This window comes from Marmota monax, unplaced genomic scaffold (assembly GCF_021218885.2).
Source record: "Marmota monax isolate L192 unplaced genomic scaffold, Marmota_monax_Labrador192_F-V1.1 WCK01_AAM20220418_F8-fsc00021, whole genome shotgun sequence".
Taxonomy (NCBI): domain Eukaryota; kingdom Metazoa; phylum Chordata; class Mammalia; order Rodentia; family Sciuridae; genus Marmota; species Marmota monax.
The window spans coordinates 17696452-17712148 of NW_026695228.1; the positions used below are offsets into that span (position 1 = coordinate 17696452).

At 46.6% G+C, this 15697-nt stretch overlaps 1 protein-coding gene across 4 annotated transcripts in view; it reads right to left on the minus strand.

Annotated features, from left to right (window-relative positions):
- The window catches only part of Fyco1 (FYVE and coiled-coil domain autophagy adaptor 1), a 75613-nt gene that overhangs the window by 47971 nt on the left and 11945 nt on the right, over positions 1–15697 (minus strand). For 2 of the 4 annotated variants that reach the window (XM_046437520.2, XM_058576760.1), the window contains exons 3-8: positions 13491–13597; positions 11944–12069; positions 8148–8254; positions 6599–6742; positions 3030–3120; positions 52–2460 (exon numbers count right to left, since the gene is read on the minus strand). In XM_046437520.2, the coding sequence (XP_046293476.1) occupies positions 52–2460; positions 3030–3120; positions 6599–6742; positions 8148–8254; positions 11944–12069; positions 13491–13597 (2984 nt within the window). Of the gene's footprint in view, positions 1–51; positions 2461–3029; positions 3146–6598; positions 6743–8147; positions 8255–11943; positions 12070–13490; positions 13598–15697 lie in introns of those variants that run through there. The other 2 variants (XM_046437521.2, XM_058576761.1) reach the window with 2 other exon arrangements.

Below are 15697 nucleotides of genomic sequence, written 5' to 3' on the forward strand. Positions count from 1 at the left end.
GGCTGCAGGGACAGCCTCTCATGGACCCCAGATGGTGGAAGCTAGGATTACCTTCAGTCTGCTCTGATAGTCCATGATCTCAGTGCTCAACTGGAACTTGAGAGTGTCATGCTCCTGCTGTGCAGCCTCCCGAAGGCTCTGGGCCTGCTGCTCGGCCTGGGCCAGCTGGGCCTGCAGGCCAGGCAGGGAGCTGGCTGCCTCCTCGGCTGCCTTCAGCTTCTCCTGCAAGTTCTCCTTTTCCTGCTGCAGCCCGGCCACTTGGCGCTCCAGGACCTCTCGCTCCCTCGAAGCTGCCTCTTTGGAGTCCCGGAGCTCCTGGGCAGCACAGGCCAGTGCTCCCTCCACCCGCTCCTTCTCTGCGGTCAGTGCGCAGACCTGGATGCCCAGCTCGGCCGTGTCGGTGTTAGCCCGGTGCAGTTGCTCTTGCAGTTCAGCGTGCTCCAGCTGGGCTTCCTCAGAGCTGCATTTTGCTTGGGTCAGTGCCTCCCGCAGGGCCTGCAGCTCTTGCTCTCTCTGCTGGGCTTCATCAGCCTTCTCTTCCTGCAGCGTCCCTTCCCGCTCTGAGCACTGCAGCAGCTCCTGGACGTGGGTCCTGTTGAGGGCTTCATTCTGCTCTTTTAGCTGCTGCACCAAGGTCTTGTGCTCCCTCAGAACTGCCTCAGCCACACACAACTGGCTCTGCACCTTGTCCTGGTCATCTAGGGCTGCTTGGAGCTTGGCCTGGAGCTCTACCACCTTAGCCTGCAGCCGCTGGGCCTCCCCCTGATGGATTTCCAGCTGCGCTTGAGATATGGCCAGCTGGACTGCGTCATCTTGGGGTGGGCCGAGCCCTTGCTGGCCTTCCTTTGTGGTGAGGGTCTCAATCAGCTGGGTCTGCTGGTGGCACTGGCTCTCTAGAGCTCTGAGCTCCTGGCTCTGGGCCTCTGCCAACTGCCGGCACTGTTCTGCCTCCTTCCGGAGCTGCTGGCACTCACCCTCCTTACTCTGCAGGGCAGCCTCCTTCTCGGCAACCTGGGCCTTCATGGTCTCCTTGGCCTTCCTTACAGCCAGGAGACTGGCCTCCATCTGGTCACCCAGCTGCCGGATGCTGGCCTGCTCAGCCTCCAGGGAGGCCAGGGAGCCCTGGATGGCGGCCTCCCGCTGCTGCAGGGCCTGGTAATCGGCCTGCAGGGCCTGCAGCTTGCCCTCCAGGAGCTGGTTACGCTCAACCATGTTCTGCAACTCTTTCTGCAGCTCCCGGTTGGCCTGCTGAAGCTCCTCCTCCTGGGTGCCCTGCTGCCCCTCAGCACTGTCCATCTGTCCCTTCAGCAGGCACTGCTGCCCCTCCTCGGGCTTCTCAGAGGGCTGTTGCAAGGTGTTGTGCAGGGGGCCCGGGGACTCACTCCTCTCACTGATCGCGGGCTGCTCTGCACTTGGCTGCTCAGCAAGCCGCTCCAACGTGCCCACCTTCTGGTTGAGGTGGTCCTTGTCCTGGATGAGCTGCTTCTTCTGCTCCTCCAGGTCGCTCACACGCTGATTCGCCTGGGCCAGCTGGGTCTCCAGGAGCTGTAGCTGCCGGGTCTGCGACCTAGCCTCCTGCTCCAGCAGCTCCTTCTCTTCCCGCCGCCGCTGTTCTTCCTGTCTTACCCCTGCCAGCTCCTCCTTCAGGGAGCTCAAGTGGGCCAGTGACTCTTGCAGCTGCTGCTGGAGCAGGGCTACCTCCTGCCCCTTCCCAGACAGCTCTTCCTGGAGTGGGGCGATCTCCTTCGCTTGGCGCTCCAGGCCAGCCACAGCCTCCTCCTTCAGTTGAAGCTCCGTGGCCAGCTGCTCCAGCTGGGCACTCTGCTGCCGGTTGAGCTCCTGGACCTTGGTGCCCTCGCTTTCTAGGGCCTGAAGCTTTTCCCCCAGCTCCTTGATCTTCAGGGCCGAGTCAGTGGGCATGTGTTCTTGCTGCCACTCCATGTCCAGTGCTGGATCTGCCTTCTGCTCAGCCCTGGCCAGCCAGTTTGAGAGTCTGGTTAGAAGCTGATCCTTCTTGCCCAGGGAATCCCGTGCAGCCTCGAGCTCCCGTGCCAGGGGCTGCAGCATGGCCTCCAGCTGCTGCAGAGGTGAGTGGCCGTCTTCCTTCATGGCCACACCCAGCTCCAGGGCCTGTAGGCACATCTGCAGCTCCTTCACAGTGTTCTGGGTAGCCTGGGTGACCTCGCGCTGCTTCTGGAGCTCGGTTACCAGGCCCATGAGGCGGATGTTGTCCTCTGCCGCAGTGTGTCCCCTCTCTTTCTCCACCTGTAGCTGCTCCCCCTGCGTGCTGACCGCTGCCCTTAGCTCCTGGTTCTCCCTGTCCAGTTGCTGCACACGCTCCTGCAGTTGCTTCTCCCGCATCTCCAGCTGGTCCAGCTCTAGCCGCATCTCATCAAAGCCCTCCAGGGCCTCGTTGTTTAGGGGACTGCTCAGGTCAAAGCTGGAGGCCATCTCCTGAGCCTGGGTGGTGGGGGAACACAAAAGACAAGTGGTTTTAGGGTAAAGCTACCTGGAGAAGCTTTAGAGTTTAATGAGAGCAGAAGTAAAAATAACTGACTTACGATGAGTCAACAAGCTATTCAAAGGACCAGAACACTTTTGCTCAAAGCTTGTGCCACAAGGAGATCAGCGTATATTCCAAAGCCATGAGGCCAGGTGTGTGAGCTCCCCTGACATGCACACATGCATTTCCTGTCTGGCCTCTTCAACAGAGTTAACTGAATGGATGCTGGCTCTTAGACAATTTAAACTCAGTTATATTTAAATTGTCGCTTGCCCATTGTACCACACCCACCACCAGTGCTAGTCTGTTTCTTTCAAGATCCATTAAAATCTTTAAACTTAAAAAAGGCCTAAATGTATTTAATTGTAAAAATCTGAACTCCAGGAACTACTAGATATAACTTTAGAGATTATTCTGCTCTGGCTGAAACAACAGGTATTTGAGGATATCACTCTTGAGTCACTAGGGGCAAGAACATACCCTGTTGACAAAATTGCAAGGCAATCCCCAGTGTTTTCAGCATTACCTGCAAGTAGCTGCTCACCAAACTGCTCATGCTGGAACTTCGGCTGGGGGGTTTCCATAGGTAAGCAGAAGAGCCGGCAGCCAGTGTCCTCCTGTGAGGTCACACAACAGACACACCTGTATTCAGAGCAGTAAACACACACATTCGTGCACAGACCTTGGTGGTCACTGTGCAACCAGGTGGTGGTAGGGGTCTGCTATGGTTTAGACATGTGAACCCAAGGGTTCACATGCTGGGAGTTTGGAACCTAGGGTGGCAATGATAAGAGGTGGTGGGACCTTTCCAAGGTATGGCCTAATGGGAAGCCCTTAGATCAACTGGGGGCATGCTCTTGGAAGGGCCTGGGGAACCCTAGCTTCTGGCTTCCCATTTTAGAGATGTGATCTCTTACTCCCATACATGGCTCCCACCACTGCCATCCACCATGCAGTGATGAAATCAGGGGGGGCCCTTGTCAGAGTCTGAGCAATGCTGTTTGGGTTTTCAGCCTCCAAAACTAAGAGCTAAATAAACCCCTTTATAAAGTTAGCCTGCCTTAGGTATTTCATTATAGTGATGCAGAATGGATTAACACAGGGACACTGCCCTCCCAGATACAGTGTAAACACCTTCCACTGAAAAGCACATCTATGTAGATCTGTGACACCTACTCCATGGTTATAGTTTAAACATCATGGTTTCCCTCCACTGCCAAAAAAGAATTAAGTAAACATATTTTCCAATTTTTGTTTAAATTTTCTTTGAGCTTTTAGTGCCTGCCCTGATCAATCATATAGTGAGGAGCAAGTAGAAGTCAATTTGGTTAAAAAGGTCACTCTGTGTTTGGGGCTTATGATCATCACTTTACATTACACATATATATTGTGGCTGGAAGATCTGCTTCTAGATCATGTAACCACATTGGACAATGTAGATAGAGAATATTTACTTTACAGCAGAAAGATATATTGGCTAGCTAGCATGAGTCTAGAAATACAAAGACTGTGTGGTAACTTGTTTAGCAGGAACACTGCAATCTAAACATAGTTTTACCCCATCAGAATTATCATATATGACCTAAAAATTACTGTATGGTCAAACTCGATATTCTCCACAACCCAGCAATTATCCTTGTCAGTATCTATCCCAAAGATAGTTACATGTGTGCATAAGGAGATAAAGAGGGATGTTTGAGAAACACTGTAACCGTGGAAAAAGTGGAAGCAGCCTAACTATAGCTAGGGAATCAGATATGCAGTGGTTACTCACACAACAGAATACTCTATACCATGGGTCAGCATTCTTCTCTTGTAAAGGGCCAGACAATAAATAACTTGGGCTTGTGGTGTATATGGTCTCTGTCACAATTCAGCTATCACTGTGGCATGAGAGCAGCCACAGACAATATGTAAACAGATGGCAAAGTTGGGTTCCACAAGGCCCTGGGGGATATGATTTGCCCATTCCTGCTCTATAACCATAGAACTCCACAGGCAAACACAGGTAAAAATTTCAGAACAGGCTGAAGCGAAAAAGGCAAGTGGTGAAGAGTTGTTGTCTCGTGATACAATGTGTGCCTATTTATAAAATATACGTAAACAAAACTTTGTACAGTCAAAACATTATGGACACACACATAGTAAAAACAAGAACATTTGGAAATTGCACACATCAACGATGGGGCTATAACCACATCTGGAAAGGGAGAAAAGGAAACGAGGAAGATGGCAGTGGAGTGGGGCTTTTAGCTGAATGTACGGCATTTTATTTCTGAAAAACCCCAACCAGCACCCACCTGAAGGGACTCCCAGTGGCTGAGTATGGGATAATTTAAGTTTCAAAATGAATAATGACAACGACAGAACGCAACCCACTGAATCAAGTGTGAATTCTAAGTCAGAACGGATATAAATGAATAAATAAACGAGGAAGAAGGAAAAGGTCTCCCTTATGGCAGAATGCCAACTAACAATGAGGAAAGAATGATGGAGTTAGAAAATCAGTGTGATGGTAATCACTGCTTCAGGTAAGATTTCTCAGGATGCTGAAGCTACTAGAGGAGAGACATTTGAGAAAGAGGATACTAGGAATCTCAAAGAATCTCCCCACAGGACACATGCTGATTACATTACCCGGCATATACTATCTTAATGAAACCAATCAACATCATGTGCCTCCGGATATACTGGGCTGAGGAGGACACAACATTTGAGGTATTTCTGCAAAAAATGCTTAACCTAATCTAACAACAAAGAAACATCAGACAAACTGAAATGAAGGGATGATTTAAAAAATAACTAGCCTGTACTTTTCAAAAATCACGAGAGGCAAAGAAGAGGCAAAGAAGAGAAACAGTTCCAAGTTAAAGGGAACTAGAGAGGCAGATCACTGCAACATGTGATCCTGGACTGGATCTTGGATTATAAAAGACATGGAAACAATTTGTAAAGTATGATTAAAGTCCATAGAAAAGATAGCAATATCCTACCAGTGTTAATTTTTTTATTTTAATAACTATACTTAGGTACTTAAGAGAACAGGGAAATCAAGCCTGCAACTTCCTTTCAAATAGCTTAGGAAATAAACCAGCCTATACATATAAAGAGATGAACAATAAACAATTGCAATAAAATATTAACAACTGGGGATCAGGATGAAGGCCAGATAAGTACTCTGTACTATTTTTGCAACATTTAAAACATTCTATAATGACTCAAAATTAAAGTTTAAAACAGGACATCTGAACGTGGCCAAATGTTTGAGATGAAATCTTGGTGTTTGCTACATGGCTATCATATTAGAATCAGTACTTTTCCTTACATAGAAAGGTGTAATTTCCTAATAATCTATAGGAGTATTAAAATTAGAAAATTCTATTAGCAGAAAGCAAAACACAACAATGAGTGTTAGCTCAAGTTCAACCAGAGTCTGGTGCCTGGGCCCTGCTGCCCACCAGCTCCTCTACCCTCTGATCCTGTTTCCTCACACTGTGAGCTCTCTGATGGTGTGCTCATCACACCTTGGCTGGCTTGCTGACCTTCAGACAGAAAAAAAGGAGGGACAGCAATCTTTCCAGCAACCCTAACAAGAGATAAGATGGGATTTTTGTTCCCTTTCCTACAACTGAGATAACCTCTGTGACCACGGGCAAACACAATGGGGAAAAGCCCAGATCCACCTCCTTTACTTCCACACCAACAAGTCCCTTAAAATTTCTAAAAATCTTAAGCCTCACATCTCCACTGACTCATACCACATGGCCAATTAGGCTGGGTTATGGTTGGAGCCTTTAGATGTTATCTTAGTCACGACTCACCAAAGTCTGCAAAATTAACAGGCAGAAGGGGTGCAAACCTGGATGCGATTAACTGAGCAAGCAAAATTGCTTTGAGTGGATTGGTGGCTGTCTTCAACACTTCAAACATCTCTTTCCCTGACTTTTTTTTTTAATCTTTATTTTTTTAAATTTTTATGCGGTGCTGAGGCTTGAACCCGGTGCCTCACGCATGGTAGGTGAATGCTCTATCTCTGAGCCACAACCCCAGCCCTGTCTCTCCCTGACTCTTTAAACCAGTGATTCCTCTAAGTACCTGGCAAATGTTGGCCAGGCAGCATCCAAATCATAGCCTCTCGATGCCAGGTCAAACTGAACCTCAGTCAATTCATAGAGTTGGCCCACGATGTCAGAGCTCAGCTTTGGCTTCAGAAAGGGGCTTCTTGCATAGTACCAGTCGCTGGAGGAAAACAAAATGTGTGGGTTACTAAATTAACGAAAGACACACATGTAAACCAATTTCGTTTTCACTGTAGGAGTATGTAACTCTCAAATAAGCCTGCTCTTCATCAAAGAAATCACTACCATGATCTGGATGTTTATTCACTTATTACTTATACCTATTTCTCAAAGAAGATGTGAAAAGCCTTAAATCTCAGTTACTTGCCAAGAAATGGCAATTTTGGCTGACAGAACACTTCCCTTTTGAAAAGTAATCTTACCTTCTATTCCTTTCAAGAGCTAAATATGAGACACTGAGCTAGCTCACTGCTAATTTCTGTTCAGACACCAGTTTAAAAGCCAAGCAACAGCTACCTAGCCAGAAATACCAACTGAGCTTAGAGGCAGAGGTTGTTTTGTTTCACATGAAGCAACAAAAACTAAAAAAGATAATGCTGATGAGTGTAGGTAACTTGGCTGATGTCTGAGGACTGTGATGAAGCCAAGCTGTTCATAATAATCTTCACCAAACATCTAGAGAAAACTACTCTTCAAATCAAATGGGCAAATGTTTTCAACTCACACAACTCACAAGACTTGTCACCAGCAAAAGCCTGTCCTTAAGCCACTCAACCTTGAAGATGACAAGTGAAACAAAACATTCTCTCATGATAGATTTTTTTTTTTTTAAATTCAAAAGTGAGTTCTTTAATTAACTAGAACATTCCTAGGGAGAGGTGAGGCACTGCTGGTAAATGGATGCTGGGCAACCCAAAGAAGTCTAGCTGTAGTGGCTGGTCTGCAGCTCCTAATCTAATGCCCATTCCTCACACTCTCAATCCAGTCTCTCTCCTCCCTCTTCTCTTCCTAAGGCTGCAGCACTAGTGATCCAAAGGCTGACACACAGACAACCTGGGCCCTGCAGCAGCTCACACCCTTGGCCATCCTCATGCTCTCCAGGAAGCCCAGATACACTGGTAGGTGCTGACTGCTGCAGCAGGTGAGGACCCAGGTTCGGTGGAGTTCAAAACCCAACAGGCAGTTCTACTAAGAGGCCAAGGCTGCAACTGTCCTCAAACACTGACATCCAGGAGCCACCACCCGTAGAGAAAACTGCCTGGCACTGTGAGTTAGGAGACCTGGCTATAAGCTCTGACTCCACAGCTCAGCTCAGGGGGGCCTAGAGAAAGGCATTTAATTGGACTGGGCCCCCTTTTCTCGCCTGTACAAACTCAGGGCTGCCTGCCCCCCATGCTCAAGGACTGTGGTAGGAGGGGCAGAGAAGAATGATAGATGTGGAAGGACGCAGCAGGTGTCTGCTACGGGTGACATGAATGGGTACTACTAGAGGAGCTGTCATTGTTATTAAGAAGGGATGTCAGTTCGTATCTCAGTGGTATAGGGTGAAGCTGTCCTGCATTTACCTGGTCACTTTGGTATTCATGAAGCACTGCTGTAAGGTGTCTGCCAACCGCTGATGCACCAAAGAGTAGCGAATAAAGGCTCTTCCTTTCCCCAGAGATGTTCGAAGCTAGAAAAAGCAGATTACGTAGAGAGGAAGAGCTATTAGCTGACTCCAAATACAGACCTAGCCCAAGGGAGGACTTGGAAAAACCAGACACCCAGTGCAGAACACCTCGTTCAATTCTACCCTACACAGTGGCTTCACTCGTGTCCCTCATAGGACACAAAGCACTTGATAATGTCACTCCAGAGTGAGGCCTGCAGTAGGTCAATTCTTGCACATCTACATTTGACAACAATCGAGAGGCCTGCAGTCATGTGAAGGAAGATATGTGAATGAGATGCTCTCAAATCCCTGTGGATTCTATTAGAATGACATTCTCCCTCCTATGCTCCATCAGAATTCCTGGGTCAAACATGAAACTCTTTAATTTGGAATCGAAGGGATGGTATGAGTTGGCTACTGTTGGGCTTGTTTTTAAGGTGTTTGGGGGCAGGTACAGGGAAGAAGCCTCAGGGGCTCCGCTGTGGCACATGGAAAAAAAGGAAGAGAGGGCAAAGGCAGAGGAAGGTGTGTGGGGGGAGATTCACCATATGTATAATAGCCTCCTCTGTCCCCATAAAACCATCCATAAAATTCACACGACTGTCAGCACTTCCCTGGTTGCTTTGGTTTCTTTTCAGATATGCCACCTTACTGTATTTAGTCACAGCATGCCCAGGGGGTGAGAGTAGGGATCTCCAGGAGGCCCGTCACACAGTGCTGGGTGGCACAGAAGGGCCCAGGTGGCAGGCAGGTCTTTGAAACCATCCTACAATGTCCAAACTACAAAACCAATTCAAATGAAAGATGAGGTCTGATTGGAACCGTCTTAAGTTACCACTTACAACATGGTTTTTGAGGAGACTTCTGGAAGTCTGTTGAGATGGTGATGGAGTATTCTGGTCAGAGTATGGAGTATTCTGCCACAAGGCAGCCAAACCATGGCAGCTGGGGGCACGTGGCAGCCAAGACAGATGGAATAAAGGGGCCAGCTATAGAGGACACTTGAGACTAGTCTGCAAATTAGGATTCATATTTCTGATAGGTCAGCCCTAGAAGCCCAATTGAAGTAGGTGAGATTGAAACTGTTCCCCCCACCCCACAGCGCCCCAAACTACCACATGCACCTATTCTTTCAGGCTCTGGCTGAGAGGGGTGAGTCAGGGACCAATGCTTCCCACTCCTCTGACCTCCTTCAAAGGTCAGGAATGTGGTGGGAGATGGGGTAGCAGTGGTTTCACAGAAAGAAGGTCCTAAACCTCATTCTATGGAGATGTTAACTGAGGCCCTGGGTGAACACAGGATATATGCGATGGCGCCTCAAGCACTGGCACATGAATGATGTAAACATCCAGTAGCTTGTCACACCATTAGCTCAGAGCTAGGTCTTCTTACTGCCAACTCAAGGAAGTAATACTAGAACATGAAGTGGTTTTAAAAAATAAAAAGGTGTGAAACCTCATGACTTACAGAAACTGTGACAATTTTCCACGTGAGTCTGGTGTATAGTCAGGACACCCAGAAGTGAAGGCTGGCAGCGGCCTGACTTAATAAAAACTGCCATGGCATGTGTACAGAGAGGTGACCTCTACAGAGGCCCAGGGGAGACTCTCAATGACATTCCCATGTCCAAATACTCTTTCCACTGAGGAGCGAGGTGAGAAAAAGTGCTAGAAGGATAACCAGGAAACTCAGGCCAATGGAAACAGGTGAGCAAAACACACTTCCCCACAGCCCTGCAGAATTTAACAAGAGCCCTCTCCCCCCAGCCCTCCACTATAAGCTTCCAAATCAGGAGCCTGTTCTTATTCTTGGCATATTGACCAATATCACAGCCTTTAGAACAGTAAAACTTTTTAAATGGCAGACATTTGAGGCCATGTTTCTAATCAAGCTCATTAGTTAAACTGATTACATATATCATATAAAAAGGGAACCATTTACTTTAAAAGGTGTTTTTAAACATCCTTTGGGGAAGAGAACAGTGGTTCCTTTGTACTACAAATGAAAATAACTACATAGCTTTTTTATTTTTACCTTTTTAGATCTTGGGTCCACTTTCATTACCTAATTCCTTATTTTTTTTTTAGCATCTAAATAGAACCCACATGTACTATGCTGAGAGGAGACATGATAGCAGCACAGGAGAAGGCATCTGCAGGACACTTGAGACTAGCCTGCTCACAGTTTCTGCTTTAAACTGTGCCATAAGCCTGATGTCAAGATGCACCCTGTTCATGATGATAAACCACAGTCCAAGGAGAGCCCACTTCTGAACTTCTGGAAGCAGCTTACTAGAACTTTCCTATTGTAGTCCAAATGGTTATCTCCTACCCCATGGGAACTAATGGGCCCTAAAAATGCTTCTGAGCCATGAACTTTTACTATCATCTCTCCTGAAGATCTAGGGCACATGTGATTACTGAGATTGATCCAAGTAACCAGCAGGTCACCCAGCTCAGCCATGTCCAAGCCATTCTTACCAGTGATACCCCACAGAGCACAGTTTGTGACCAAGATGAAAGAATTGGTCCTATAGGAGGCAAAGCCCATGCCAGCCACCAAAAAACCATTTGCAAAGTGTGCTTTTTGCTTCTGAAGGGTCCACTTCCATGACCTCCAATTGTCTAAAGGTCTTATGAGAAAAGATGAAACTAGCCAAAAAATACATTGCTTAATGCTGGGGAATGGGAATTAAAACTAATTTATTTTCAGACTTCAGCTGTTCAAAGGCATACAGTTGAAGGCTTTGGTTACTTTGAGGGAGTAGCTTAGGAGGTTGAAGAGAGGAGAGTGACAATAGGAACCTTCCAGATTTCTGATGCATTAACACTGCTCTCCATCTTGGGTGCAGCTGGTGGAAATGCCCAGGCCCTGGAGTCAGCGTATCTGGTGCCATCATCTTCTATAAGAAGAAACACCCTGGCTCCAGCTGGCATGGCTGGGCGAGGGCAGCTCTTTTCAGAACCCCAGTGCCTCAGCCTTTGCAGGAGGCCCGCCAAGGAGCCTGTGTGCTGACTTCAAAGTGACTTCCCCCTTTCTGGAGATGCTGACAAGATGAAATGCACAGACCCTTTGGACCTCCTGCCCCAAAGCTCAGGGCTTCACTTCTGGATGAACTAACTCATGAGAGGGAGGGAGAGACATTCGCTGGGGGTAGGGGTGGGAGAGAGGCGGAAAGGGAGAGGTTGTGAGTGTGCGGGTCAAGTGTGAGTGTGCGTGCTTGTTGCCCAGGAGGTTTGTAAAATGGAAAGCCACAGCATTCTGGATGCAGGATGCTGCTTACCACACCAGCATGCTATGAAATGTTCCTGAGATCCAACCTCAGTCTCTTCCTTTCAATCCAAGTTCCCTGGGTGAACTGTAGGGAAAGCAGCCTAGCAAACTCTAAGAATTAAATTATTATTATGTTTAAAGGTAGAGACATACCTCCAAAGGGTGCCATGAGCAGAGAGTTACAATGTGAATGGCCCTCCCTGCCAGGAGATGTTCAGGACCAAGCAACCCCTCTGCCTGGCAGGTACTCATTTAGGTGGTTCCCTAGGCTTGAGCCAAGCCAACAGTGGGTGCCGAGTGTGCCTGGCTGGGTTTGTTACTTCTTCACCTGTAACCCCCATGTCTGCACTTGGCAATTGGCAGCAGAGGTCTCTGCAAGGTTGTGTAACCTCACCCAGAGGAAGCCAGGGGGTCCTCTGCTACTCCTCTCAGCTTACCTCCGAGATGGACTTGACAAATCGGATCCCATCGTTGGCTCCTTTCACCTTGGCCAGGCAGGCACAGAAGTAATCCCAGTAGTCTTTCTTATTGCCCAGGAGGCTGGCCTTCTCTTTCTGATCGAACTGGGTTGGAAAAGAGACACAGAAAGGGCCCAAACCCCCTACTGCTCATTCCACCATTTAAATGATAAACTATAACAAAGAGCTTCTCAGATTTTAGCACTGGGGGACACCCTTTATTGACATTATTTTTATTTAAGGCAAACCAAGATATATTAATCACAAAATGAGAGTATGTTAATTCCCAATTTTTAGATGAGGAAACTGAGGCTATGAGAGACTGGCTCAAAGTCATACAACTAGTGAGATTCAGGAGTAAAGAAAGATTTAGCCCTTGAAGGGACTTCTGTGCAGAGAGTTAAGTGGAAGATCACTGGTTGCTGTCAACACATGATAAATAGAAGCAAAGAGTCTTGAGTCAACCTGAAGAATGTTAACTATGCCCCAAATTAGGGAAATGTGGCGATGACATTTTATCCCAGTTACTCAAATCTTTAAGTTTCAATATAGAAAAAATTCAAGTAAATGTCAGCTCTGAATCATTTCAAATTCAAACCAAAATGGGCTTAACAACAACAACAACAAAAGTCCATAAGTATTTGTGTAAAGCCAAGCAAAGAAGTAGTTGAAGGCATGAGGAAGGCAAGCCCTCAACCCCAGGCCTTTTCCTCCTCTGATTCTTCCTATTAGAGCTTTTTTTTTTTTTTCCCCCTGATTATGGAAGCAAGGTGTGAGAAATCCAGATTTGAAAAAAGCAAAGCAAAACAAAACAAAACAAAAAATTACAATGCCTAATACCACTACCCTAAAATAATTTCAGGTTCATTTCCTTTCTGCTTATTTCAGTGTTTTTCCACATCTACAGCTGTTCTCTAGAGTGCTTTATGAACTAAGCAGGCACAAGAGTTATACCACAATTATGCTAAAAATAACAAAGTTTCTTGTACCAACCTGGGAGGTCCTGATTCAGTAGGTCAGGGTGGAAACTAGGAATGTTCTAACCAGCTCCCCAGTGAGGCTGGTGCTGCTGGTCTTGGCCCACACGTGGTACAGCAAGACTCTAAAACAGGGGCCTACAGGTAATCCTTAGAGGGTCCTCACACTCTTGGAAACTGCCTGTGTGACTGGGTATGCACATACACGTCTATTTGGGGTGAGACCCACAGCTTTCACTGACCCTCAAAGGGCCATGTAACTGCACTAAAGTTAAGATCCTTGTTGTACAGTGGCCTTGTGACTTGCCTTGAGATGCCTACATTTCTAAAGAATGTTCTCAATTCCAAAACCACCCTAAGGAGTAACACCTTGATTTCCCCAGAGAACCACAAGAGGACTGAGCTCTGTCTTTGACCTTGAGTCTAACTGTGGGCTTAATGGCTCTGTTGATATTCCTGATGGTATCATATCCTCAATGCCGATAAGTCACCCAAGAGGGAAACAAGAGACAACATTGCCAAAATCAACACAGGACAGGTGTCACTTACTTGCAGAAGATACTCAAGTTTATAAGAAAACTTGTGCAAGCTGTTGCTGTCATCTGTGATGGGCTCTCCTGCTTCCTTAAACTCATTGCTTAGTTCTGTCACTGCATCTTTAAAGACAACAAACAGGAACGTGTGACCAGAAAGAGAAAGAAGTCAGAGAAAGGGGTGGGAATAACCCAGAAAGCAAGAGGAGAGATTAGTGATAGCAAGCAACCCTAGAAATGTAAAGGGCATGTAAATATCTAGGGATGTTTATGTGTGAATGAACCATTTAGTCCCTTAATATTGACTTCCAGAATGTTTTATCCTTTATTCTGGCCATATTTATTGCTCTTCACTGTCTTAGTCTGTTTTGTGTTGCTATAACAAAATACCTGGCTTGGTTACTTTTATAAACCAAGAGGTTAGGTTATTTATTTTACATTTTTACGTCTCTGAAATTGGGATACGCCTTTAAAATCAATCTAAACACCTTAGATTTGTTGAAATAGGGCAATCCTTGTCTTATAATGTTATATTAAACGAGAAGGACATAAAGACCTGGTATCAGTTTTATAAGCTAAAAGACAAAGAACAGGCAGGCCCACTGGGCTGCCCAATGGTGGAGGCCTTCTGGCTGCCTCATAACAATAGTGGAAGGGGCCAGACTAACTCTTTCTAACAACCCACTCTCACTGGAACTAATCCACTCCTGTAAAACTCATCGCACTCAGAGACACCAGCATTAATCCTTTCTGAGGGTTGTCAGGACCCAACCTCCTCCCACTAGGCCCTGCCTCTTAAAAGTTCCAATACTTTTCTATACTGTTACATGATGACCAAATTCCCTTCACTTAAACCTTTGGGGTACAGACCATTGCATTCACTATAGTCCTACTGCTCAGTTCAGGTTAAGTGCAGGCTTTCAGAACACCCTAGAGGCACAAATAATAGTACAGGTAATAACAATGACAGCAATATCTGTTAACTGAGTGCCTCAGAAGGGCCAGGACTTTGCACACATTTCTCATTTATACAACACTGCAAAGCCAGAGTTGCTCTATTTCAACAAATTCAAGATGCAACTGATTTTTAGGATGCATCCCAACTTCAGAATTGTTAAAATGTGAAAAAAATAATCACAACTTTGAATCTCTGAAATCTGATATTATCATCCCCATTTTAAGAAACCTGCTTTTTCTCTGGGGCTTTCTGACTTCAGAGTGCACCTCTTAACTTTTAAGATAATTGACTTCCCTGTTGGAAAGGAGGGAAACCTACCTTTGGCTTTCACTCACTGCCTCTGCCGAGGGACAAAGGGACCGTCAAATGATGGAGTTGGTTTAGATATGGGAAACATTTGCTCAGTTGAGACAGCTGGGATGTGCTGGACAAAACTCCCTTCTTCTCTGATAACTCTTCAAAGAAAAGAAGCCCCTACCCCGGCCCCCAAGCACCATGGTTTAAACACACCTGCCCAGGATAGTAGCTGGGCCTGAGCTGGCTGAAAATCCAATCAGCAAAAGTCGGCAAATGGTAAAGACAGGTTCTTGAGACTGAGTCTTAGGACAAGTGATTATTGTCCAGTTGTGACCTATTTGGAGTGACTGCTACAGCTGGCATTGAGAGCCAGAGCCTTTCTCCTCTATTCTACCTCCTCTGCGGGCTGGGCAGACACTCAGTTCTGGGAACTCCTGAAACTTTGCAAGAAGGAGCCTTTGGATATGAAATTTTCAGCTCTAATCTCTGACAATCCAAATGTAGTAATTATGAATAATTATAGCTTTACAGAAAACTTCATATTTGACTCTCTCAACAATCCTGAGGTGTCATCATCAAACCCATCTGGCACACAAAGGGAGCAAGTGCACACTGAAAGGTGATGAGATTTGTCCAGAGATTTCCAGGGTTAAAGGCAGAGCCTGGAATGCCTGCCCAACTCCAAAGCCCACGCAGCTACTGTCACCCAGAAGCTGCACGGTGTGACACACAAGAGTGTCTCAGCTAAGGACGCGCTACTCCAAGTGAGTGCTGTAAACCTGTGGGCTTGTCAAGACCTCTCCTGGCAGAGAAAAGGAAAAAGTCTTGCTCTATGGGTTCTGTAGAGACATGGAGACCAACCTAGGGGTTGGCTGGGGGTGACCAGACTTAGCCAGCATAGGGCGTAGATGATGGATGGGACAGGAGCTCAGCCTGAGGGCCCTGTCTTTTTCTCTCTTCCCTCCCAA